Here is a 27,119-nt window from a genome sequence, read left to right as displayed (position 1 = left end):
TCGGCATGTGAGTTTGGGAACGAAGTTGGGGTACGTTACTTTATCACCAGCCTACACGCGCAAATCATAAACGCAGGCGGGTCCTTCTGCTAAAACTCTCCCCAAATCGTTAATATGACATGAAAGAAGACGGTATCATCATCATATTGTTTATGTAGAACACGAACGAACTGTTGCCCACTGGCACTGTCAATTAGGCACTATATATATCTCAGCTGCTTGTCTTGAGGTGAGGTGGTGTCCTTTCCATTCGTGTCGCTTTCTCATGAATACCCAAACGAAGTCGGTCTGTCAGCTTCTGTTACAGGACTGGAAACCAATTCCACATTGGAGACGCGCGCCATGCCTCCAGATTGATGCATACTCCCTCAAAGCTGATCGCTCGCCTTAAGTCCTTTTTACATGCATGGTTTGCTCTATTAAGTAACCGTGGGCAGGGCTGTCATACCTCCGGCTCCTTTCTGGCCACTGTGAAGCATGCGTATGTCGAGATGAGTTCCAAAAGCACCGCCCACGCGGTGTTGTGCCGAGATTTTACTCCCTGCCGATGTTGTGTGTTGTGCCACTTTTTTGTGTGTCCGACGATTTACCAAAGTCCAAATTACACGCGGAGTGGCGTCTGTCTACTTACTCTCTCAATAGTCAGCTCTATCGTCTACTCTGCTCTACCTCATTGCAATGTAAATTGAAAAGCAGGATTGTTTGGATCAGACCGTGAGAGTGCGAAATTATGCGCACTGTTCAGAGAGGCTGCTGACAAGCATCATCTACGCGCGCGTAACCAAGGCAAGGACACCATAGTTTATATCTATATTCTATGATGCAAATGTTGTCCACGTTGCGTATATCCCACGGTGGCTATTGTCATCATAATGTTCAGCTCATCACGAATTATTAATGGGGAAATGGAAAATGCATAGAGTGGGTCACAGTTCCAAAATATAGCCCACATGCACGTGACATCGATGGTGGCTGGGGGAGTGGGGGTATTGTGAGTTTGTATTTGCTTGAAAGGTTACGGAATAGGTGTAGGCTATGCCTGCCTGGCAAGATTCCAGTCTAAAAGGTGTATAGTTGTATACAGAACGTGAGCAGAATGTAAGCCAAGAAAGTCTCAAATGACTTACCTCCCCCTCCATCTCTGCTGTCTCATTTGGCTTTGCTCCAAGTTGCTGCATATGGTTTTTTTTTCAACCATAGCCTCTCCCCTTCCCCCTGTATTTCGTTTTTAAATGAACCCTAGCATAGCCTACCTATTCTGGATATGTCAGGCAGGAAAATAGCTTATATCCACACAGGCATACACAACTTGCATTGTGTAGGCTATGCTTGTAGATCTGCTATTTTCATTGAAATGGGCCCTATCCTTTGCCACCCGGCCTTATCCCTAAACTTATTTGCCATTTTTTACTATTTTGAAATAGTTCAATATAGCTGATCTACATCTACACGTTGTGAGCTTGTGACTGGCTATTTGGACAATTTTAAAAGGTTTTTTAAAATAGCAAGATATAGCCTGTGGTGTAGAGTAAAAAGGGGAGGGGACTAGACTAAGTATAGACTCATGCGGGACTCATTTACAGTATGTGGTTAAGAAGATAACTTGTATGTATGTACCTCAAGAGTGTTATGGCATATGGCTGAAAGGCTTTTTGCAAACCGAGCTCCCTTCAAATCCACCAACATGCAAAAAGAGGCAGAATTCAAAATGTATGCTTTAATCAAAGGTGACAGGGCCCTCCCCTGTCACTTTGCACGAGCAAACTGCAGGTGGTTGGGATCCAGTTTCAGGGTACCACACCTTATACACCTGAACACCTTACACACTAAAGCCTAAAGGTAGGCTCCAGGTTTTCAACATATGTATTCTTTGTCAACTTGACAGGTGGCAAAGGGCCTGTCATGCACATTTTGTTTTGGTATTACTTCTGTAATTATTTGGTCTTTTGTCCTTTGTTGTTTGGATACCTAGGCTTACGTATAGGTTGAAAAGCACACCTCGCTAATCTCTATAGCCCAGGTTCTGCAGCTGTATGGAGGAGCTCACCATGGAGCAAGCCTTTTTGGCTCAGTACAGCTGGAGTGACACTAACATATGAATTATCTTCCATCTGGACACAATATGGGACGCAATGGCATACAGAGTGAACATATCCCCACAATCCTTATACACAGAGAAACCCTCTGTGTTCATCAGAGTGTAAAGATTTTGATTTTTTTTAACACTTTTTTTTATTTTTATTGATGCAGAAAAGAATAAACATATGTGTACATTTTGTTGTATCCGACATGTAAATACCCCCCCCCCAATCAAGGTCAGAACACGACAAATAAAACAAAGACAGACAGTCACAGTACAAGACAGTAAAAGTAATTAGTAAACTAGTTTTGAAAGTACTAATGAACATGGTAAGAAGAAAAAATAATAATAACAAATAAAAAATCCATCAGGGTATGGTATCTACTAGGTTACATTATTTACATACATTGTATCCATCATTCAGTTTAGATAGTAAATTGCTCTATGTCCAACTGTCTACTTACTGGGGGCCTCTAACCAGAGGTCGCCCAATGTCAGACTTGGTGTGAGGTATCAGATTGTACTTAAGGGAATATGGGTTTAAGTGAAAGGTATACTTTCCACAAACTCTATGAAAGGGGTCCAAGTCATAATGTATCTTTAGAACCACTACGGTTGTACCTTAGTTTCTCTAGGGGAATCATGGAGAGAACCTCTTTGAGAGTGTAAAGATTTGACCAAATCAATTTTTATTGATTAACTACAGAGTTTAACCACAAGCTTACAATGTTTTGCAAAGCGACTGTGAGCTTGTAGATTGGCTATTTTTATACATTTGGACTAATAGACCCATCCATGGGGGATCTCTGGCCAGTGAAGCGTGTAGTGTTTAAGTAGCCTGGGCACCATTTCATTTCGGTATATGATCCGGGCTGGAGCCGGATGATATGCTTACGTCATGTTGTAGGCAATGGTTTGCATACAACTAAAAGCAATAAAAGCTCTCGTAAGCGAGAGCTTTTATTGAGAGGGAAAAGGAAGTTGTCGCCGCCTGTTCCCGACTACAAAACAATACTACAACATGACGTAACCACATCATCCGGCCCCAGGCGGGATCATACGGACTTTTGAAACAGAGACCAGGCTTTCCTCCGAGGCGGTGGAAAGCCTGGTGAGGCGAGGTTAGTGTTTAAGTGGTTAAAAGCACTTGGACATGGATGTTTCAACCACAATCATTCTTATTCTTTTACAATAAGCTCCATCTATAAAGGCCATGGGAAATCATGTAGAAGAGCTCCAGCATTTCTTTGAATTTCTGAAGTTGTGTGTCAGTTGGGCCCATCAGCAAGTGTGCTTATAGTGTGAGGTTCTTTACTGTCAATCATTCCAATCAATTTAGTGGACCTCTCTCAAATAGCTTTTCCAGACAGGCAAACCGATTGTCAGTCCACCTACAGAGATGGTGACCTAGAAAAAAGGGGTCCGTGCGTGCAACAGCATTGTTTTGTGTTTGTGTCACATCTGCACACAGTCTTGCTGGCCCTCATCAGAGCAATGGATCGAGAGCCGTCCAACAATAACAAACAAAGGGAACTACACTCACCTCCAATGACATATCTCCAGGGGGAGAGAAAGAAAAAACGGCTGTTTGGTGTAGAAACAAAAACCCACACACGTAAGATGTGGATGCTCCACTCCGTGTGCATATGTGGGGAGAGTAGATAATGGGATTTGGCGTGACCTTCTATTCCTCCCCAGACCAAAAATATACGAACATGGTTGATGGGATAAACAGTTCTGCCAGTCACTCCTGGTGGAGCAGGGAGTATGACAGAGTCAGAATGAATTACTGCTAAAACCTTCGCAGGATGGTGTATTGATTTTATGACACGGTTGGAAGTATAGTGACACCTCTGAGTGTGACGTGACACTATTCGGGATAATAAGGGTGCCCCAAAAAGCGTCCGGGTACCTCCCTCGCCGCTAACATGGACTTGCAAAAAGAGAACGCTATAACTGGTTTATGTTTGATTTATTAACGGAGTGCCATTTATACTTCAATCAGGAGCCTTCTTAGCATTCCAGAGCTCTACAGAAAGGAACAAGGATCATGAAGGATGTAAATTGTAGCCCCGAGAGGAGGTCAAGTTGTGAGTAATTATCAAATTACGGATATCGGTATATCAAATATTACAGATGGTTGAGATAGATGATGGACTTGTTGGGGGGAGGGTTACATTGTATGAAAATCAAATTACACGTGTGGTTAAATTACTGCCTCAAACGGTACATTCTGTAGATTATTTTCTGGTGAAATGAAATCAAGTGATAGGTCTGACTTTGAATACGCCATTGGATCAGCAGGTATTCAATCATCTGTTTTCTGTTTATGCTTGATGCAGATTTGATCTATGGAGGAATGTGTCATGTTTGCACTGCATCTCTGCCATATGCCATTAAGTAATCTCTGCAGAGATGAATGTTCCAGGCCCACAGGGTAATGAAGTGACTGTATTGTGACTTAATTTATCTGGACATTTAAAGTGTACTTCTTGTGCTCTATATTTATCCATTACTGTAATGAGGTTGCCAGGAAATGCACAAGATACAGTAGGCCTATTTCTCCTTGAACCTTCTTTCAACTGTCTTGCTCATTTAATCAGTTCCATCAATCCATTTATTGGTCCAAAGATCAATCAAATAATCAGCCAATAAGCCTGTCTATCCCGTCTATCGATCAATTTTTCTATAATAAAAAACAATTCCACTCAGGTTTTGACAAATTGTAAAAAATCCACTAGACCATAATGCAGTGAGAGTGTCATTCAACCACACCCGGTGTGGTACAGTAGATATGTGAAGCAGACAAGGGTACTGTATCAGGCTGCCATAGTTTAATGGCACCATAGTGAGTAGGCCCAAAGCCCAGTTTCCAAGAGAATTGATTATGGCGTGTCAGCGGCACTGGCAGCCTCTTTATTTATCATGAGGCCATATTCCCGTGGTCCTGGCAGTGCTGTGGCAGGTGTGAAGGTCAACAAGAGAGCCGTATTTTAATCAAAGATTGGAGGAGCTAAAAATAAAAGCCCCCCCCCCAGGTGGAAGCGTGAAAAGGCTCCATGTTGTAGCCATTTAGATGTGGTTGTTGTCAGTTGCATAAGCTCCCCTAGAGAATGCTATCAATCTTGGACTGTGTGCTGCAATGCACATGAAGTCAAACTGAGGTCCAAGACTGACAATGAAAATTAGATGGTGTCCTTTACAAATATATTCTTAATTTCTTCCCCTGAAATGAAACCTTACCCAATACCCAGCTATTAATTTGATGTGGTTGGTGTGAGGGCTAGAATGACTCATTGTGTGTGTGTGTGTGTGTGTGTGTGTGTGTGTGTGTGTGTGTGTGTGTGTGTGTGTGTGTGTGTGTGTGTGTGTGTGTGTGTGTGTGTGAGTGTGTGTGCGCGCGTGCGTGCGTGTGTGTGTGTGTGTGTGTGTGTGTGTGTGTGTGTGTGTGTGTGTGAGTGAGAGTGGCCTACGATTGAGTGGGCAAAGGAATTAGTGAAACGCTCAAACGTAGAGAAAGTAATGACCACAGATTGAGTGGTGGAGGTTTGATTGATTGAAGTATTTATTAACAGTATGCCGAATGGGTACATTTAAAACGAAAGCAAAACTCAATACAAAAACTGTTACTGCGGACGGACGACACCATAAAGCATTACACTTGTTTACAATAGGGTCCACCATTTTCAATTCATCAGAACATTTAGAGATGTCCAAATATACACTTCTATAAGGTCCCAGGGTTCGATAACCCTGTCATGTTTGCTCGCCTCCCAAGGAACCAGGAAACATTGCTGCTTGTTCCTGACAGAAAAGGCATTGTCTCATGTTACAGTTATGCCACAAATGAATGATGAATGTGTGTAGCTGTGTGGGATTCAATGCACAGTAGTGTGTATGTTTATGTACTGTATTGTGTGCATGTGAGCGTGCGTGTGGAAATTCACGTAAGTGTGCGTTCATTATAGGTTGTATATGTGTGTGTGCATTCGTTTATTTCATGTGTGTTCTGTATACTTGTGGGTGTGTCTGTGTGTACATCTGGGATGCATGCATGCATGCATGAATATGTACGTGTGTGTGTGTGTGTGTGTGTGTGTGTGTGTGTGTGTGTGTGTGTGTGTGTGTGTGTGTGTGTGTGTGTGTGTGTGTGTGTGTGTGTGTGTGTATACATGCACACTATACATGAGCAGATGGCTCCAAACTAATGAATAAAGTGATAAATGAACTAAATTTGATTCTTCATACATGTGACACAAACACGATGTGCTTAGTGTGAGGTTCTTTACTGTCAACAACGGTTTGGACTGACCTTCATAATATGAAGGTTGATCGACCAGGAAAATATATATTTGTATTATTATTATTACTATGTAATATTTTCTTAAAAATAAAAAATATTCCCAGCTTAATACAGTAGGCCTAGATGTGTGTGTAATACAACTACTGTATTCACTACTGAGTGCAGTTGGATATGTGTTCCTAAATTCAAGGTCCAATGCCAAGAATGTGTCCCCACATTTTATTCAGCATTCTTTGAAGTTGTAGGCTATTTTGTTTTCCAAAGCTAAAGGGAAATTGTAAAGAATTTAGTGTGAAGAGATACAAAAGTAGCTCCTTTCAGTAGATAATACCGCAAGATTACATTGAGCTCGTGGGGCTTTGTGATTTACTGATCAACACTATTATTGTAAATTAGGTCACTAACAGCAAGAGATAATTTATCAAGCTCTCTTGTGCCCCCTACTGTTTGATTATGCTCCAAACAAGATGCTTAGTAAGAGGTAATTCTGCAGTATGACTTTGAACACATGCATTCAATCTCACCAAAATGTCTTTCTAGTGTAGAGAATATTAAAAGATGTGGCCATAGTGTAGTATCCAGGGAAATTACAGGAAATGTACAGTTGAAATGAACTGCGAGACTCAGACAGTCCAGCAAGGTTTAACCATACGTACTTAAGTACATTTATTGTAAAAGTAAATTCGTTGAGGGACACGAATGGGGAAAGGGGAGGTTGGGTGTCAGGGGTTCAGGGTCGGGATGTTACAGAAGAGAAAGGTCTAGGAATAAGGGTGTAGTTCTTCCCTTTGTCTGTCACTTTATACTGGGGCAATACATTGCTGTAAATGTATGTGCACTCATGTGTGTAGACTCCGCTGTGTGTATGTGCTTGATTGGGTCTGTCTGTGTGCGTGTGCACGTGACCCTATGGGTCCGTGTGTAGATGTGATGTATGGCTGGTACTGTATGGCCTGTGTGTGGTGTGTGTGTGTGTGTGTGTGTGTGTGTGTGTGTGTGTGTGTGTGTGTGTGTGTGTGTGTGTGTGTGTGTGTGTGTGTGTGTGTGTGTGTGTGTGTGTGTGTGTGTGTGTGTGTGTGTGTGTGTGTGTGTGAGAGAGAGAGAGAGAGAGAGAGAGATAGAGAGATAGGTGTATGTGAGTGGTCCTATGACATATTCTACAATAGAATGACATAATCTCTACCCTTGTCAACTTTACCTATCACAATGGGCCTTTGCTATTCTGGGATGGCTCAAGATTAATCAAATAATAATGGCATTGGTATTTAAGATAATCAAAGGGACAGTGCCCTCCCTAACTACTTATCCAAACGGAGTGACGTACAGCCACAACACTCTAGAGGGAGCAACCATGATCTGGTACTACCAAAATTTAGAAAAACTTATTCTACTACTTTGCCACCCAAAATGTGGAATCATCCATTAAAATATGTGAATCACTGGTGATTTGACGTGTTAATTCCATTGATGAATTGAATAGCTTATAGGACCACAATGGTCTGACTGTACCATGCGCTGATTACATTTCTAACATTTCAAATAAAGTAGACTATTCAATTAATAAAAATATATATATAATAACAATTCCATCTATTATCTATTGAGTTATTTAATGCTTTGCCAAAAAAGATGTGATATTCAGAGTAACTAAAAAATGGCTGCACAAAGCCTTCAAAGGTAAGGCAATGGTGACAGACTGCTTACGTTCATTTATTCATAGCCCACAATTCACAAGAGACAGATCATTTAAGACGGTCATTCAGGCCTTGATCAGAGCTAGGTCTGACTTGCCAAAACAAGTCAGCATCTTAAGCAATGAGTGTAGCCTACCATGAATAATTTATGTTGCAAAACTTAAGTGTGTGTTATGGTGAACTTATGGTGTTCCCTTAGCGTCTCAGTAACGAGGATCACAGTGTGACTAACTGGCTCATCCATTCACTGATTTCACTCAAATTTCACATGACACTTTTATTTTGTTATAAATTCAAAGAGCCTCTTTGTGACAATCGCCCTATACAGCAGCTAAACATTTCAGCCACAGACACAAGTTAGCAGAATTTTTGGCTAATCCCCACTGCTGAGAAATCTGAATTGGCTAAATTAAGTTTACAACTAGTAAAAGCAATGCTCTTGTTAAGGTTAAGCAGTGTTAATTAATTTATCTCTGAAAGTGTAAAATGGTGTAAACATCTATTTTACCTAACACTAACAAAAGTTATATCCTAGGTTTCAGAGCCAAGGCTGTTGCATAATTAATACATGCCCTCCTTAGGCAATGTGACCTCTCGTCACCTCTGTTCTCCTGCACCAGTGACTGTCCATCCAATTCCTACTTCCATCCCTCAAACCGCTGACATTCTCAGATGACGTGACCACAGCTGACCCTATATCTAACAACAAGTTAATCAGCCGGAGAGAGAACTATAAGCACAACTCGAAGGGTGTTGACCTCTGTATTTATAGCAGACAATTTTCATTCAATTACAGTGAATTAAATATTAATAAAAATCACTTCAATTCAATATTAAAGCAATGTTATGTGAGCTCAAGTATCACTCAGCATAGCACTCAATTCAATTAAAGGACAAAACCATTAACAAACCCAACCATACTTTCCACACAGCTTTTGAGCCAATGTCCTCAGGTCAGTGCCATGGATGTAGGTCGGTCTGGCGGCTCTGGCCATAGCATCATCAGGCCAGCTGTTGACAGATTGTGCCCACAAGGCCCTCTCAACAAATACCTCTCCTCTGTTGTTTATATGTCCGGCAACTGTTTGTTATGCCTCATGACAATGACAGACGTGATCTGAGGCATTATGTTTTTGGGTTGTCCACCAACTGGTGGCAATAACTAAATAATGCATACATTAAATATAACATAATTTTACTGGGTAAGAAAAAAAGATTGTGGTGGTCAACACAGACAGCTACTTATGTATATTGCAAATTGGAGACATACAACTGCTGCTTTTTTAATTGAATTGAAGTTATGCTAAAGGTTAAATAGCCTACATAATATATTTTCTTTTCAACAGGTTGATTCTTTGATGCACGGAAAACATCAAACTTCAAACATAGCTGCTTTCATCAGTCTTCATTGATGCACAATTTCTTTTTCTGTGATGAGTTGTCAGTACAGCCGCCTTGTAAAAGAAATCAATAAATCAATGATCGTGTGAAGCCTTTAGTTCTCTTACAAGATTTATGTATACTGTGTGTGTGTGTGTGTGTGTGTGTGTGTGTGTGTGTGTGTGTGTGTGTGTGTGTGTGTGTGTGTGTGTGTGTGTGTGTGCGTGTGCGTGTGCGTGTGCGTGTGTGTGTGTGTGTGTGTGTGTGTGTGTGTGTGTGTGTGTGTGTGTGTGTGTGTGTGTGTGTGTGTGTGTGTGTGTGCGTGTGCGTGTGCGTGTGTGTGTGTGTGTGTGTGTGTGTGTGTGTGTGTGTGTGCGTGTGTGCGTGCGTGCGTGCGTGCGTGCGATCTATGGAAATCTGTACATGTATTCCGATGTATTCGATATTCTTCATAGCAATGTACTTATAGGGAAAAAAGGCAGACATGCTGAGGTTACTTCAAAATCCAGGTTTCCAAGCTGCCTTGATGGGAAGATATCCATCTTACAAATACAAAATTGGAACGAATGATCTCTCGACAAGACAAGATGAGATAACATTTTTATTGATCCCAGAGGGGAAATTGGGATTTCAACTGTCAGGATGACGATATATTGATGATAGAATGATAATAGAAGGAAGGTGGGCGAAAAAAATCTCAAACGTAAAAGTGTGCATTATCATTGTGGCACAGTATATCATTACATGCACAATATTCTGTATTCACTTTTACAAAGTGTCCTGAGATATAACTGCAGGATACTTTGTCTGGCATATGAGCTAGATTTATGTTCTTTTGGAATGTTTAGTTTTTTCTTATTTCTATTTTCTTATGTTATGACAATTTAGCATTTAGCAGACACTCTTTATATATATATTTATATATATATAATGAATGAACTCAATCCTAAGCAATATAGCTTGCTGTTGCAATAATAGATTATATTTATATATTAGTTTTTTGTGAGTTTAGATTCTGTGAAAAATCTATTTGTTAATTTTGGAATGATTAACCTGAAACAAGGTTTTCAATGACCCATTTTGAGATGTATAATTTGTAAGAAATATCATATAAATAAGGTTTTGTATTATTGTTGCAGTTGATGTTGTTGTTGTAGAATGATGATGTTGTTGTTCCTTATTATGTATGTAAAAGATGTGAAGGGAATCAAATTGTGTAGTATCACAAGAAGGGATGTGACTTTAAAAATATATATATTTGCAAACAAATCTGTTTTAATATCCTTGATTGATTGAAATATGTTTGCAGAATTACAGTGCATTTCAAGCACAACTCAATACAAAGACTGGTAACTATGAGCAGACGACCCAATAAAGCATTACATTTGTTGGCATTACACAAGCGGGTCCACCTTGTTCAATTCATCAAAACATTTAGAGACGTACAAATAGACACTTCTATATAGCCAAAGAACAGAACAGGAATTCATCATAAAGGAGGTAAAAAGGGAAAATAAACATATATAGTGAGGGGTAAAAGGGGTGGGTAGGTGGGGGGATTCAGATTTTTTACGGGGTCCAGTTTAGAATTGCAGCCGTCCGTAGGTACCCTTTGAGAGCGGTTTTGAAGGAGTCAAGGGATTTGCATGTCTTAATAACTGTTGGTAGGGCCAACATGGTGGTGTATCGAATCTTGTGGACCAGACCCATTGCAAGATGCTGTACTCTGTCGTCGACCATAAGCCATTCCAGCCTGTCAAAGTGGGCACCTATCCACCTAGAACGTATCACGTGTACCCAATGGAAAGTTCTGTGGCACCTGGCCATGGAGAATAACAGGCAGACAGAGTTTTAAGCTACAAAATAACCGTTAACGGGATTTGTATTCAAGGTTCAATGTTCAAAGTTGTACTTTATTGTTACATCTTGTGTACAGGTACATAAGAGAAATGTTTATTTGGCTTCCTTCAGACAATGCAGCAGCAAACAACATCAGCAAAATGTATTCTAACGAGGTGTGGGGGAGAAGGCCTTGGGGCTGAGCCACTGCCAGTATGTCTCTCTAGGCTGTGGAGTGTGAATTGAGTAGACCTGGGGGAAACACAGCAGACAGGGGTGAGCAAATGCGAGCAGTCAGGGAATGGCTGCCAGGCTCACAAGTCAGTTTGTTCGTGTTCCAATTGGACTTTGTCCTTTTTTCCTACTGCCGCAGTGGGGGGGATCAGTATACCAAAAGGGAACACACAGTTTACAGACAGTCAGACAAATCTCTTTTCCTACAGTCTTCAAAATCACGATTCTCCTTTTATACTGTACTCTCTTTCATCCTCTCAGAGGGTTGGTTTGTTCTCCTACCTTCCACTCTGGTGAGCAGATCGAGTCATCAACCTCAAATACTGTAGGCCTTATAACTGCTGACACTGCTCACCTGTTCTCCTGTCTCTGGCACCTGAATTTCCCCCGTGGGATCAATAAAGGTATCTATTTCTATAGGTCTGCCAGAGCAGGGTGGGGACATATCGGCCTTATAGCTGTCTTCTCTGTGGCCCTGGTGCGTGCTTGTGTAAGGTGGGGTGTGTGTATTTGTGGGGGTTACACATAAAATATTAAAGACAAAATTACTTTCAATTGTCTATGCTTCAATTATTCTCATATAAAATCTTAATTAAATTCCAAATACTGGATGAATCATCGCATGATCAGTGCGTAAGTGTTTTATTCTCCTAACTCATGTTTTTCTCTTTAAAATGGCTATTTCCAAAGTCAGTTTATGCCATGGCTCAGACATTGGTTGAGTGGTATATAAATGATAAGATTAACAATGAACTGAATAAGTTTCAGTCTTTATAACTGAAACTTATATGACTGAGACTGAGAGAGACCCGAGCATTGGCCAGCGGAGCATGGTTGTGCTTATTGTGGTGATGTGATCTCTTTTGTTCTTCATCCATTTTTGATGAGATTGGGATTTCCTATCTATAGGATTGTAAAGCGAGATTAATACACCAAAAATATCGGATCGCAGCCCAGCACAAGGCGTTGTGAGCTTGTAGAAGTATAAATCTGAGGTAAGAGCTCCATTGTTGCATTGCTAACTCATGTTTTACTATGAAAACCTGAATATCCCATCCGTCCATCACCCACGCCTCCATATATGGTCATGCCTTGTGACATCACGTCTCCATATATGGTCACACCTCGTGACATCACGTGACATCATGAAGTCTCTTAGATCTCCATATATGGTGCCTCGTGTCACGTCACACCACCATATATGGCCATCTCCATATATGAAGATCATGTCACTGACCTCATCTAACCCTGGATAACCATACATGGAGAAGACTGGATCTGGATCATCACCTAGATCTGCATATATGGAGCCGGCCAGCAACTCTACATCTGACCTCAAACCTTAAACCCTTAGATCTCCATATATGGAGCTGACCTGGTCTGACATTCCATATGTTGATCCTCCCCACCCGTCCTTCCTGTTCTGACATTCCACACTCGATCAAGACATGCTCCATATGGCCAGTACAGAATTCATTCCATGTGTTGATGGAATGAATTCCATCAACACGCTTTGGGTGCGTTGGTAGGAGACACAGTTGCCAAGTGAATTAAATAAAGAAATATAAAGAGGAATGGAGCATGCTGGCACCACTAGTGGCCACATTCCACAGGACGAGAGCAACGATAGCCGCACCACACCTGAGCCTATTAATCTACACAAAGTCCAATTGGAACACGGACAAACCTGTCTGGCAGCCATTCCCTGACTGCCCGCATTTGCTCACCCAACAAGAGCAGGACAGCATGGAGTCATGAAATGGGTTTGAAGCTTGGTTGAATGGTCTGCAATGCATTATCCTCACTGAATACAGTGAACAAGGCTCTTGGTGGAACAACTTTGCTGTCCTCATGGGGGTGAGATGGAGAGGCAGAAATAAAGTCCAAGTGGGAATAGCACGCACATTTCCAAAAATATTGTTATGAGCAAAAGTATGTACAATGAAGACGGAAGGCAGTTCTCACACTGGTCTGTATAGCTCCCCGAAGCAATTTATTTAGAGGTACAACGTTTTGAGACTCTTCGTCAGGTATCATACCTTAACCTGACTTTTTTCTGGAAGATACAGCCCAATGTGTGAACTGCCTTCCATCTTCAGGGACAGGCAGAAACCACAGGTCCTGGTGCCCCATGCATAGCCTCTGTATCATAGTGCTCCAGCCAGTCTACGACGACTTTGCCAATACTGGACAAACAAGGTATAGTTGTGCCTCGAGTCCTCGACCAGTGTGTGTACTGCCCACAAATGCCTTGTGTACTGTTACAACAGTACCAGGTGGGGGGCTCCTGTGGAACACCTGGGGATCTATATTGTAGGCCCCTTCCTCGCCACGAAGTCATAGTGGTGGTGATCACTACAGTCGCCTCTGGACATACGACTAGCATGAGACTAAATTACCACGGCAGAGAAGCTGGTAATCTAATCAGTGCCGCAACTTTAAGGAGGTCTGTCTGTGGCTCAGAGTGAAAAAGACAAGGCCGCTACTTATTTAGGGCACAAAGGCGAAATGCCATGGGCAGGAAGACAATCAACTAAAACAAGATTTTAGTCCATTGACATAATTAATAGAATTTAATTTTTAATATGTAGACTATCTGCAGTGAAATAAATAAATTATGGTATTTACAAACTGATCCATTATTAGCCCTGCACCAATCAAAGTCACTGGATTGGTTAAAGATGGGGACTTTACACTGGACTACATACTCTTTCTTGTCACTACATGACAAGAAAGAGACACTGGTGTCTACATATTGACAAGAAAACACTGAACCTGGCTGTATCTGGTTATTATTATATTCAGTTGATTCATTTAAGAATGTCCAACTTTTGTTCCCCAGATTTACAAAGACATTTCACAATGTTCTACATTTTGAGCACACATTGTGAGCTTGTAAATGTTTTGTTAGTTTTGTATTCTCCAACTCTCTATAGTATCATCACTTATTAAAACAGTTTAAAGGCGCATACTGTCGGCAAATAGCAGTTTGCAACTTTGCATGGTAAAAATTTAATTATTTCTTGTACAGTGCAAACTGCCTCTTTTTTATTGATATACACACACACACACACACACACACACACACACACATATATATATATATATATATATATATATATATATATATATATATATATATATATATATATATATATATATATATCTCACACCTGTGTGAAGTGAGACCCAGCCAGCCAGCCAGGGACACAGCCAGGGACCCAGGGACACACATAGGTGTCTATAGGAGTGGTTGCACGGTTGCACCACTCGAAAAAAATATTCAATGGTGCCCACAGCCCACCTATCCAGTTACCGTTGATTCAGTCGGCATTAGTCGCTGTTCCATTTGAGATCAGTAGAGGGTAATGTAGGACAAAAATTTCCACCCCCAGCCCAGACAATAAAAACAAGGCAGAGCAGAGATTCAACACGACAGCATCTCAGCAGCATTCTGATGTCAGCGAGTAGGCATCCGAGAAATGTGTGAATAGTCAATAGCTATAAGCAAACCGGGGAGGAATATGAATAAGGATACATGGCCGCCAAACTGGGACTAGAGATGTAGTTGCAACAAGGATGCTACCCAACTACATCGCTCGTTTGCTCCTCTTAGTTTTCATCTCCACGGCTTGGGAGGCGCTCGGCCAGTCTCTCCAAGATCAAGGAGCATTTGGTAAGCTCGCCATATGGGGATGCAGTAGCACAATGACAAGATGGGAGTGGTTGGCCTTTTTAATGGCTTTTGTTGACTAGTCGTCGATTCTCGCGTGGATAATAACAAACGCATGTGGGCGCAACGAAAATATATATTTGAGGATGCTTTTCAACAAAAGAGCATTAATACTAAATACTAATCCACTGATAGTTTTGGTATATAAACCACTCCCTTAACCCATAGCCTATACATTGAATAATATTGACGATATGCACTAGTGTTCGAAATATTTGATTTGTAAAGTCCATAGGAATTTCAAACTAAATACGCTACTGTATTTTTGACATATCGCTTGAGAATCTTTATGCTTTATGTCGGCTTTATTGGATCTGCCTGTGTGTTATTCACAACCATCTTTCATAAGCAATAATAATGGCAGGCCCCACTGTACCGCCTAACGTGGGCCTTCGTGTAAAATTATGCTTTATGCATTAATGACAATAGCTGTGGGGTGAGTACCGTGAGTGTAGCCTATACTGTCAGTGGGGGAAAAAAACTAAACAAAACAACAGCATAAAATAACAGTAGTAGCCTACATAACGGTCCATGCTGGAGAAGGCAATGGCTTGATGAAAAATGCTGCACTTACTGCTTATCACAGTCCTGGCCTACAGTCTCCACTGTCAATGGATGCATATATTTTGAATTATTAAATGGTTTGAAACCATGATAATCTACCTCTGGTCCATATCCCTAATGCTTAATTCTGCAGAATTAAGCATTAGGGCTATGGATCAGAGCTAATACTGCAATTGTACACAGGAGCCTGAACAACAGGAAGACAAATCTGATTGTGTAAAATCAGTCTTGTGGAATTTGTAGGTCAGCATGGGGCACATGTGGTTCAGGAGGTGGGGATTTTAATAGACACAGTCAACCTACATTACCAATGATACTTCACGTTGCCTAAGAAAGCAGAGATCCCTAGATTGATAAGGGTATCTGTTCCTCAGAAACGATAGTCTGTATATTAAGTGATAGAGATTTATAATGCTAAAAGAAAATGTTTAGTGTCCCATGTGGGTGACGACCAGGGTTTGAATCTTGAATCTAATCTGTTTCCACTCACACTATTACATGCATTTGGGTGATAAACATACTGTAGATGCAGCCAAACAATTCAAGGCCATTAAGATTTGATATGATCATTTGTCAAGCTTTCTCCCTCCGCCTCTTCAAGCAACAATGTTTTGAGTGTGCAGTCCATATTGAGGAAATCCTCTCAAGGTTTTACACAAGGGAGCTTTCATCGCCCCAATTATTGTAATGGAAGGGAACACACACACACACACACACACACACACACACACACACACACACACACACACACACACACACACACACACACACACAACCTACGGTATACTAGTATCTGAATGCCTCTATTATCGAGGCGTCACTGAAACTTTCTGCATCAGCGAGTTTGAACTGGGGGAACGATGTCATATAGTGCTACAGGGTATGATGGTCCATTCTAGGAAGCACAACAAGCGACGTTAACCCATTAAGACCTAATGCCGATTTTACACAAGCCTTCTAAATCAGTAGTTCTCACACTTTCAAGATTTTTCAAAAATAGCAGATGCACAAGCTCGCAGCGCAGCACAAAGTGATGCACTGTGAACTTGTATATCTGCTATTTTTGAATAGCCAACGCAACAATCTAAAAACCGACACAGAAGCTTTCCCTGTTTTAACAGGTTAAAGCTTTTGCCAGGTCACTCGCTGTATGTATCCATGGAAACGTCCCCCACGACCCATATCTGTGTTGTCCAAGACAAGGGGGTAAAATAAAAAGGCTGAAAAGATGATGTGCAAGGGGCCATACAGTATGATGACAAGGTGTATTTATTTGATGGGTGTTCTGCAAAGTGCAGACATCGCTCTCGCCTGGAGCGAGTCTGGCAATGCCAGAGGTATATTATTTATTTACCCATCCCCTTGTAGATCATTTGGCTTAGTTTCAAAGGCTGCCATATACGACTCACAACTCACAAGTGACTTGGTAAATTAATTTGGGCCATACGCAAGTGTGATTATTACTGATCTAATTCTGTAGTCGGTAGTCACAGATTTATGTGAGCCTAGTAAACTGTAAATCCACAGATCTTTACCAATTATATGTCATAGAGGTCAAGAAATGTTTCTGAATGTGGTTAATACAGAACTTGATGTCTACTCTGTTTCTGCTCTGTACTACCAGTTAATGTATGCAAATCAACGAGCACAATGTGCTGACAAATTATTTTGTGTCTGGTTGGTTGGTCAACCTGTTCACATTCCTGGAAGCTGGAATGGGTCACATTTACAAGCAAAGTGTGTAGAGAGAGACCATGAGATAACAAACACGTGAAACTACATAGAGCGCTCTCTCCACAATCTTACAGACGTCCAAGTAAGAGTCCAGGTGTTTGACAACAGTGACCTTTCACCTTTGGCGGATGCTCTGGTGGAAATTCACGGGAACCAGACTGTCCTGGCGTCCACCACGGCAGACCGCAATGGCGTGTTGAGAGTCAACTTCCTGTACCGTCCAGGGACATGGGTCATCATCACAGCGTCCAAGCAGGACTACGTCACCAACTCAGTACCATGGCACTCCAGCCGCATCCCCTGTAAGTCACACGTGGTGGCCCTCCAAAGAGAGCAGATGATTTAGGACACGGTTCTCCCAAACCTTTGAGCCCGTGAACCAAAAGAGAAATTTCATGTCTCCCCGGGACCCAAACTAGTGAAAATAGCGATATACAGTACAAGCTCCTATAACGCATCGCAATGTGACGCGTTAGGAGCTTGTAGATCGGCTATTTTCACTACTTATTTGTTTTCTAATTTATGGACTTTCTTTTATTTTTTATTAACAATATATATATATATTTATGAAATTATTTTGGAAAATATTGAATTTGTTTCTAATTCAGGAAAATAATAATAATACAAATAAATTTAAAGAAAATGGGACATTTATTTACTCGTGAGTCGTGACCCATAAAAATGTGTCTGCGACCCACAAATGGGTCCGGACCAAGTGTTTGGGAAACAGTGATTTATGATGAACAGACCATGCCTAGGTGTTTGTGTATGCAGCACTCATCACCCATCAGCCCTTAAGTGTGTTAGGATGACTCTGGCATCTCTCTGCTTCCAGTGTATGCCTCTGTAAGCCTGTACCTCCTGGTCCAGAGGCCAGGCACGCTTATCCTGTACGATGATGTCGTACAACTGCTGTCCGGCTCTCCAGGTAAGAAACAAAACGAGTTTTGAGAACAGAATGCTGATGATTTTTCTCTTTAAGTTGGGTCATTAGGTCTGTGTGTTGTGGTTCAAACCCATTTCCATGTGCATTGCGTCATTTCATCTGTTAGGTCGGTCAGTGACTGGACATTGTAGCTGCAACAAAAGTGATATTTTTAGACATGCAGCTGCCAACAATGTTAATTAGGTATAATGCAGTATAGTTATTTCTCTACGGGCGCGGTCTTGCATGGGTTTCCCTGCTCTCCTGGACTGGAGATTTCACAGCTCAAAATTCAGGTGACCTTGTATTATTCACTGCCTCTGTCGCCATAGCAACAACTGCAGCACAGTTGTAATCTTCTACAAGTTTTATAATGCACCTCACCTGTATCCTTCATATACTGTACTCGTTGACAGATATCAACTAGTCCCTACCCGTTCAAAGATAGATCATAGCCTATTTTTGATACATGCATTTTGAGGCAGGTGGTCCGCGAGCAAGCAAAGCACTGTCTCTGCCTCTGTCTCTGTCAACATCAGATCGTTGAGAGAGAGAGAGAGAGAGAGAGAGAGAGAGAGGCAGAGGCTCCCCTCGTTCTGAAGAGATTGTGCATTAGTAAGCATAATGCGATTAGCATTAATAGCTGACATGTGTCCCATTGGCAAGTTTTTTTTCTCCTAGGATCTCTCTCAAAATGTCAGCATTCACAACATGGGAGTGTGGTTGTATCTCCACAGGTGCAAGGAACCAGCCATTGGTGCAACTCCAGCGGAAGTCTCTTCAGCTGCCAGCCAGCTCCAACTACACAGCCCTGACTGCGGTGTTGACCACAGCCAGGAGCCAGTATGAAATAGGAGGTTTCCCCTACCTGCTTGGTCTAGAGACCAAGAATTCAGGTGGGGCATCCGTTTGAGAAAGCAAGTGTGGATTTATGTGAGACTGACGTATGGTGAAAGATTGATTGTATTCTGAAGAGCTTTAAAGTCACAATGGGTCATTATGTGGTCCATGGTACATTATTATGTGTCCCCATGGCAATTTGGACACACACAGTGCAACCCTTGATCTACATAGCTAACATTAGAGACTTTCCTTGTCTCTGTAGCTGGAAATATTCAGTAGAACATGGTGATGTAACAGATAACAGTGACACACAATTTCAACTATTGGTTATATAACAGAAATGATATAAGGAACACAGGCGAAGAAGAAATGAAAGACTCTTTTATGTTTTATGTTCTGGGGCAGGAACTGGATGGACAGATCTGACAGCATTGGCAGTGGTCAGCATTCAGCTCTTTGACAAAGATGGCAATGCTATTGAGGTCTCAGATCCCATCAATGTCTCTGTGCCACTGCCCTCTGATACCCGCAACAGGGTTGCTACGAGTGTACCAGCTTGGGTGTACCAGCCTAAGACGGGTAAGTGAAAGAAATAAACATTTTTGTCCTACGTATATCCTTCACTGAATTAGCTAAATCTGGCACAGAGCAGCTAAGTTGGAGAAATGATACAGAGGTTTAAATTATTTCCATTGATCACTTAAACCCTATACTTAGTTAACCGAATCCCAAGGCGTCATTCACAGGACACGACACATTGTGAGAGCTTGTAGATCTTTTTGCATAATGTTCACCCCAGAATACCCCAGGTTGCTAGGGTTCAATGATTAAAAACGGTAAGTATTAACAACTAACTACGTGTTCTGTGCTTTTGGTTTAAATGTGTATGCTTTTCCTATATGATTTCCAGGGCTGTGGGTAAGGAATGGCACTGGGTACATCAAAAAGGAAGGCACACAATTCATCTGGAACGTTGTGGTTCCTCAGATGGGGTATTGGTTGGCTGCCTTTCCGACATCTTCAGGTACTGACTAACAGCTCAATCAGCTTCTTTAGTGCTATAGTATAGACTCTATACTATAGAGATCCCTTCATGTGTCATTGTTGAAAATGGAATTACTGTATAAAAAAAACCCTGAATATCCTCCTTAATAATGCATCTGCAATGCATGGTAGATTTTCATGTCATGGTAGATTTTCATGTCAGCTGTGATGCCACTGTCTTAGGCTCTCATTTTTCAGATTTTTCAATGGGCATAGTGATAAGATGTTCAAACATATCAACATTCATTATAATTGACCACTCATACTGCTGTGTATGGGGACATTCTCATCCAGGAAGATTCCGCTCTCATCAGCATCAGAATATTCCACAGTGAATATCATCCACCATACTCAAGTATCCTCTTCATTTTGACAATTAGCTCTGTATACATTATTTACACAAGCACTTTTACATGTAATGTAAACTCTGCTATGGTGCATTGTGATTCTGAATGAGGATGTTGTCATTTCATCAATTCAATCAATGGCATGTTTCACACTATGCCTTTGCAGAAGATTCCTTCCCCAACTGAGCTCTTTGGTTCACCCCCCTTCACAGATCTGACAGGACTAGATGCTGTTGATGATGGAAATTCACTCCCTAAATCTTTCACCCCATCTCTGGTCTGCTCAGCTCATACTGAACTGTGTGAACCAAAGCACTTGTGATGTGAAGTGAACTTTGAGAAATGGCAGTGTTCTGAGTGGGATGTGTCACGGTTTCTTCCAGGCATGGGTCTTGGTCACCCGGGCCTGAGGGACATCACTACCTACCACACCCTCTTCCTGCTCTCCATCCTGGGCTCGCTGGCCCTGCTGGTGCTCATTCTGCTTTGTGTGCTGCTCTACTACTGCAGGTGTGGAGAGCGTAGGCGCAGGTCTCACTTTAAGGCTTCTATCAAAGTGTTATTGAGATCACTAAAGCCCCCCTCCATTTCTTTTGCATTTGTCATGCTGTTGAAATGGCTTTTCGCTACCGTATCTAAATGTATTTAGTCCCCTCGAGCTATATGGGATTTATTTAAACTCTGCAACTTTCGTTGTGCACTGCAGCAAAGCAGTGCTGATAAAAGGTTATGTTACTGCAACTACAAGTTGGGTTGCAGTAACAAAGGTTTGTAAACAAAATGTTACCTGCGACCGCTCGTAAACATGCATCCGACATCTTTGATATCATTCAAAGGAGTAATACTTTCCTGTTGTGGTGCTTGTCATCATATTGGCCTGCACCTGCTGAAGTAATCACGCATTACATTTCTGTTTGGCCCGGAAGTAATGAGTAATGAGTAAATCTATTGCTATCTATGTCCCAATTATGACCACCGCTTTGAAAGTGTGGAAAAACATTTTTCATTTAATCTGCTCTTTTTTTTTTTTTCACTTAATTTTTATTGAAGGAAGAACAGACACAAACAAAAAAACAACTAACAAGACAATACGGGAAAGAAAAAGAAAAGAAAAAGGACAAAAAGTAAAAGAAGAAAGGCTGCATTTTTCATATTACAATAAACATTCAATGAAATTCTATTGCAATATCACTAGGCTGAGAGAAGAGATTCCACTTTTCCCATTTTTTATAGAATTTATCTCTTGTAGTCTCAGTATGAATGTTAGTTTTTCCATAGAATACAGTTCCTCAATAATGTCCATCCATTGATCTTTCGTTGGTGGGTCCTGTTGGTACCAGCGTCGTGTGATTGCTTTTTTACTTGATGCTAAGAGGATCTTGATTAAATATTTATCATGTGTTAGAAAATCTTCAGGGATATTTCCCAACAGTAGAAAAGAAACAGACAGAGGTATCTCAAAACACAGAATGGTCTCCAAAGTGGAGTGAATATCCTGCCAGTATTAATCTGCTCTTTAATGTCTTCAAATTACTGTAGTCCTATTATTCAGTATGTTGATTACAAATTCACCAAGGAGTTTATCTGGAAACGGCATAAAAGTGACTTACTGTACCATTATTCCTGGTTTGACCAGGCAAATCAAACCTGCTAGTCTGCCTGGTTGACACAGCAAGAGTTGTGATGTAGGATTTGAAACCACAACCATGTATGTGGTTTGGTGAGACAATACAATGAGCTAGAGGTGGGCTTTAATGGTATGATTTAGTGATGACCACAAAGTAAATATTCACAGTTGTTTCTTTTTATACTTTTAACTATTAATTAATACTATTTTGTATTAGTTTCTGACATTTGGTGTCTACTTTTCATTTTAGGCGCAAGTGTCTGAAACCACGGCGACAGCAAGGCAAACCCCTCTCTTCCAATCTCAATGGGGCTAAGAGAGATCAGGGCACTTCAACTTCACGGCTAAATCTCATCTGCGGAGGCCATGTTGAATCTGGCCCTTCCAATGATTCTGGAAAATCGGACTTGTCCCCATCGCGAGACTATCAAAGCTCGAGGGAAGACTTCACTAAGAACGTGCCTGCTCACAAGCTGCGGCACTCGAAGGGAAAGAACGCCCCTGGTCCCCAAAGGGGCGAAAGCTTCCCCATGAAAGTTACTCGGGCCACGGAAACCAACAACCTCGACAACCCTTTACTACACGAAGACTATGGCAGAAGCTACAGCCCAATGGAAGACAAGGAATCCGATTATCACAGACACCACAATGCCAATGACAATCGGGGCTACGCGTCTGATCCTCCGTCCCCGCCAAGGCTAACCTTCCAAGGCTACATGCCAAGCCAGTCTGACAAACCCCCAGAGTATTCAGCAGCGGCAGCAGACAATCTGACCAGACCCACCTCCCTCAACACCCAACCAGGACAGATCATCTTCTGCCACTCCCTGGAACAGATGAAGGAGAACATGTACCGTAGCATGGTCCCGACTCTGGTCATTCCTGCCCACTACATGCGCTTCTCCTCTGACTTGGACAAGGACCAGAAAGATCAAGACAAAGATGGTTCTCAAATGGGAGGTGGCCAGCAACATCACCACCACCACCCACAGAAGCAGGGGCAGCAGCACCCACAGCAGCAGGGTGGATCCCAAGGTGACGACTCTGAGGAACCAAGCTGGGCCTCTGAGTCCGGCGGTGCCATGACTTTCCCGGTGCTCTTTAACGATTCCACCATGGCTCAAATGAATGGAGAACTACAGGCTATGGCTGAGAAGAAGCTTATGGAGCTAGGTGTGAAGCAGCACCCGCGGGCGTGGTTTATCTCCCTGGATGGACGCAATAATGCTCACGTGCGCCACTCCTACATAGATGTCGGAAATGATCTCAGCGGGGGTGGTGGCGGCGGTGGTACACTCCGAGATATCAACCTTGAGCCGTCCATGGAGGCTCAGGAGCGCAAGGCAGCAGCCCACCGGAAGGGGAAAGATGAGCGCTGGGGCACAGGGGGGAGGAAAGGACACAGTGTAGCCAGCAGCGGTGGGAAGACCTATTCTAAGCTTGCCTACCCAGACCACAGCGAGCCCAGCAGCAGTGAAGGACGCCCAGTGTCCCCCGAAGAAAACTCCCTCACTCCGCTTCTCGATGAAGGTCCTTCTTCCCGAGGATCCACCATCCCCAGGAGGGGGCGGAGCCGTGTGAACAGCAGCCGCAGCAGCAATAGTGAGAACCGCCGTGACTCCATGACCAGTCCTGAAGACGACCTTGACGACAAAGACGAAAATAAGAAAAGTCCGTGGCAGAAGATCGAAGACAGGCCTCTCATGGTCTTCCACCCCAAGAAGTAAGCTTCTTTTTGGGTATAGAACAATGGAGCTCTTACCCCTGATTTATACTTCTACAAGCTCACAACATGTTGTGCTGTGATGTGAACTTGTAGATCCGATATTTTTGGTGTATTAATCTCGCTTTACAATCCTTTAAATAGGAAATCCTAATCTCATCAAAAATGGATGATGAGGAAGAAGAAGAACAAAAGAGATCACAATAAGCACAACCATGCTCCACTGGCCAATGGTCGGGTCTCTCTCATTCAATCCCATTGGTTTTCAGTTATAAAGACTGAAACTTATCCAGTTTATTGTTAATCTTATCATTTATATACCACTCAACCAATGTCTGAGCCATGGCATAAACTGACTTTGGAAATAGCCATTTTAAAGAGAAAAACATGAGTTAGGAGAATAAAGCACTTACGCACTGATCATGCGATGATTCATCCAGTATTTGGAATTGAATTAAGATTTTATATGAGAATAAATTGAAACGTAGAGAATTGAAGTAGATGTGCACATGTGGTTCAATGGCTACTCTGCTGCCATGTATTTGTAACTTCTCACAAGACATGCACAGAGGCTCCAAATATCTCAAGATATTGTGTCAGTAGATTACTTTTGCCTTTAATATTTTTATGTGTAACCCCTGCAAACACACACACCCCACCTTATATACACGCACGCACGCACGCACGCACACACACACACCACCGTCAACATTTCATGGAGACTTCAAAGTTCATTGTGCATTTTGCTCCTTCAGGGATGTAATTGGTTTCCTCTTTTCTTCTTTACTGTGTCTTTGTAGTGTAATTAATTATTCAGATAGTAATGATTTGAAATGTCGGTTTTCATGTTCAACTCTACCTGTCCTCCCGTGTAATTCATTGACTTAAGAGTACTGACCTACAGTTCTGCCAAATTACTGCATTTCTGCCTTTCTCCTGTTGTTGAGACTTTTTAGCTGACAGAGGATTCGTTGTGATTTCTGTGTGTGTAAATAGACTCTCTGGCATCTGAAAGGCTACTTGGTATAGGAAGCTTGCATGTATTTGAATGTACGAAATAAGCGGAAAGGCACCGAAAGCTCCCACTATTCTCTTGGGCCCCTGAACAGGTGACACCCTAATCCCCCAATAAGCGTGTAGGTCAGCTTGTAGGCACTTAGCCAAAATACCACCTTAATGTTACTCACAGTGCTGCCTATTATCCAACGATCTGCTAGGGATATTTATAGACAGCGCCTACTGTATAACACTTCTCTCCTGTAAGTGCCTTCTTTCACATAGGGTTCAGTGATAGGCATGCAGGTCCTTTTTTTTAAATGCAGTTAGTTAGTGATAATGTCAACAAAACTAACCTGTCAGATGGACACTATTAAGCACACTGCATTTCGGGAATAATACATGTCACTCTGGGGAGCATGCCTGCCAAAATTGTTGACAAATTAACTTGTTTTTGCACCTAATATGTCTTGGTATTCCTAATTTCTTGTATCTTTCCCCCACAAAACTTGTAAATGGTATGAATTTGAACTATATGAGATTTTATGTGTATATGCATGTAATATGTAGAATAGGGTGTTTTTAACTGAAACTTTTGAAACAATCCAGGACTTTTGGCACAGAATATGATGTATCAATTATGTTGCCAAATTAACTTGCTAAGTTTCCCTTGATTCACTCTTAACAAAATTCACTTCCGGTCGTGAATGTTTACAACAATAACATACTGACCAACATGCTCCCACTGTAGCTGTAGCTTCATCACTGCCTATGACGCATAAACAACTGTGAACTGTTCATGCATATGAATTGATTATTAATAGCTTTCCTATGCTAAAACTGAAGAGAACAACAGTTGTTTTTTCAATCATATAATATGAAATTGTTGGAAATGCTTAACCACTTTCAAGTTAACCTTGCATCCCTATTTATATAGGTGAAAAAAATCCAATCATAAAAAACAAAATAGGCAATCTACGAGTTCACAATGCGTCACCATACATTTTTGCTATATAGGGCTTAAGTGGTTAAAGGCTGTGTAGAAGTCATGTCCTTTTCACCATTTGCTTGCTGTTCATAAGCCTGTGTCAGTAGCCTCCGGTACAAAGCTGAAGGTGTGTTGTAGTTCCAAGTGTCAAGATCAACACAGTTATGAGTGAATTCCTACTGAGTCGTTCTGTCCTCTGCTGTAAATGTACCTTTTGGAACAGGTACGACGTTAGCTACTATAAGTTGTGCAATTGTGGCTTCCCCTGCTGGTTTTTGTTTTCGAGAAATGTTTTCTCAGATTACATTTTCTTGAATGATGTTTATGAACTTGTGATTGGACAGTTTTACAATGCAACAACTCAGCAACGGATTTACACTAAATGTTGAGTGCTGGGGATATGAAAGTCCTGATAGAACTCATGAAACATGATGATTTCTGCTTTGTTCCTGATGTATGGCCTATTTATACAACACCTACTTTATAGGCCTACATTGTGTGTAGAAAATAATTTGCTTCATAAATCCTGGTCAGTTCTTTGTAAACTGTAAATTTAATCTTTCTGTACTTGAAATAAGATAGAAATAAACTGTTTTCCACAGTCATTTCAGTACTTTTGACTTTATTTAATAAGCACTGTGTCAAACACCTTAACAAACAATTTTTAGACTGCAACTATGACCTTTCTTGAACGAACGTGACAGGCCCAGGGGCTCAAACATCAGGGGCAGGCCCTCTGAAGAATTAGGCCATGAGACCCACTGTTCCAGAGCCTAACCCTTGAATTTCAGAAGCTGAACTAAAAGTACCTGACATACAGAGGTATTTTAACATGAACAGGCAAAGTAGGTAAATCGTGGCCCAAACCAATAAGGGACCCCAAATGCTAATTCAAGATGGTCAGAAAGGGCCCCACGGCCCCCACCACATTATATGTTCAGAGTTTCAACAGTTTGAAGAATCACCACTGCTCATGAAAGCTTAAATATTTACTATTGCCCACAACCTTTCTAGAACAGTGTTGGGCAAAGGTTTTGGGCATATAATTTTTCAAGAAAGTTGGTG

The 27,119-nt window shown here is 41.6% G+C and overlaps 1 protein-coding gene across 2 annotated transcripts; it reads left to right on the top strand.

Annotated features, from left to right (window-relative positions):
- The first annotated feature begins 14,948 nt into the window (after window positions 1–14,948).
- fam171a2b (family with sequence similarity 171 member A2b) lies at window positions 14,949–26,592 on the top strand. Of its 2 annotated transcripts, none has more exons than XM_080789039.1 (8): window positions 14,949–15,206; window positions 17,636–17,863; window positions 18,397–18,489; window positions 19,224–19,382; window positions 19,735–19,908; window positions 20,240–20,353; window positions 21,104–21,230; window positions 22,598–26,592. In XM_080789039.1, the coding sequence occupies exons 1-8, from the start codon at window positions 15,110–15,112 to the stop codon at window positions 24,072–24,074; spliced, it is 2,469 nt and encodes an 822-aa protein (XP_080645165.1). In that variant the 5' UTR covers window positions 14,949–15,109; the 3' UTR covers window positions 24,075–26,592. The 2 variants fall into 2 exon arrangements, with proteins under 2 accessions (XP_080645165.1, XP_080645164.1); XM_080789038.1 differs by having other exon boundaries at window positions 21,104–21,251.
- The last annotated feature ends 527 nt before the right edge of the window (window positions 26,593–27,119 follow it).

The sequence above is a fragment of the Protomyctophum bolini genome (assembly GCF_963924005.1).
Source record: "Protomyctophum bolini genome assembly, chromosome: 18".
Taxonomy (NCBI): Eukaryota; Metazoa; Chordata; class Actinopteri; order Myctophiformes; family Myctophidae; genus Protomyctophum; species Protomyctophum bolini.
This window is presented reverse-complemented; position numbering and strand designations above follow the sequence as displayed.

Excerpts from the sequence above, each read along its gene's own strand:
- fam171a2b (XM_080789038.1), top strand. The coding sequence starts at position 15,110 with ATGCTACCCAACTACATCGCTCGTTTGCTCCTCTTAGTTTTCATCTCC. Across the intron at positions 17,864-18,396 it reads GCACTCCAGCCGCATCCCCT|TGTATGCCTCTGTAAGCCTG; the intron begins GTAAGTCACACG and ends CTCTGCTTCCAG. Across the intron at positions 19,909-20,239 it reads GGTGTACCAGCCTAAGACGG|GGCTGTGGGTAAGGAATGGC; the intron begins GTAAGTGAAAGA and ends TATGATTTCCAG.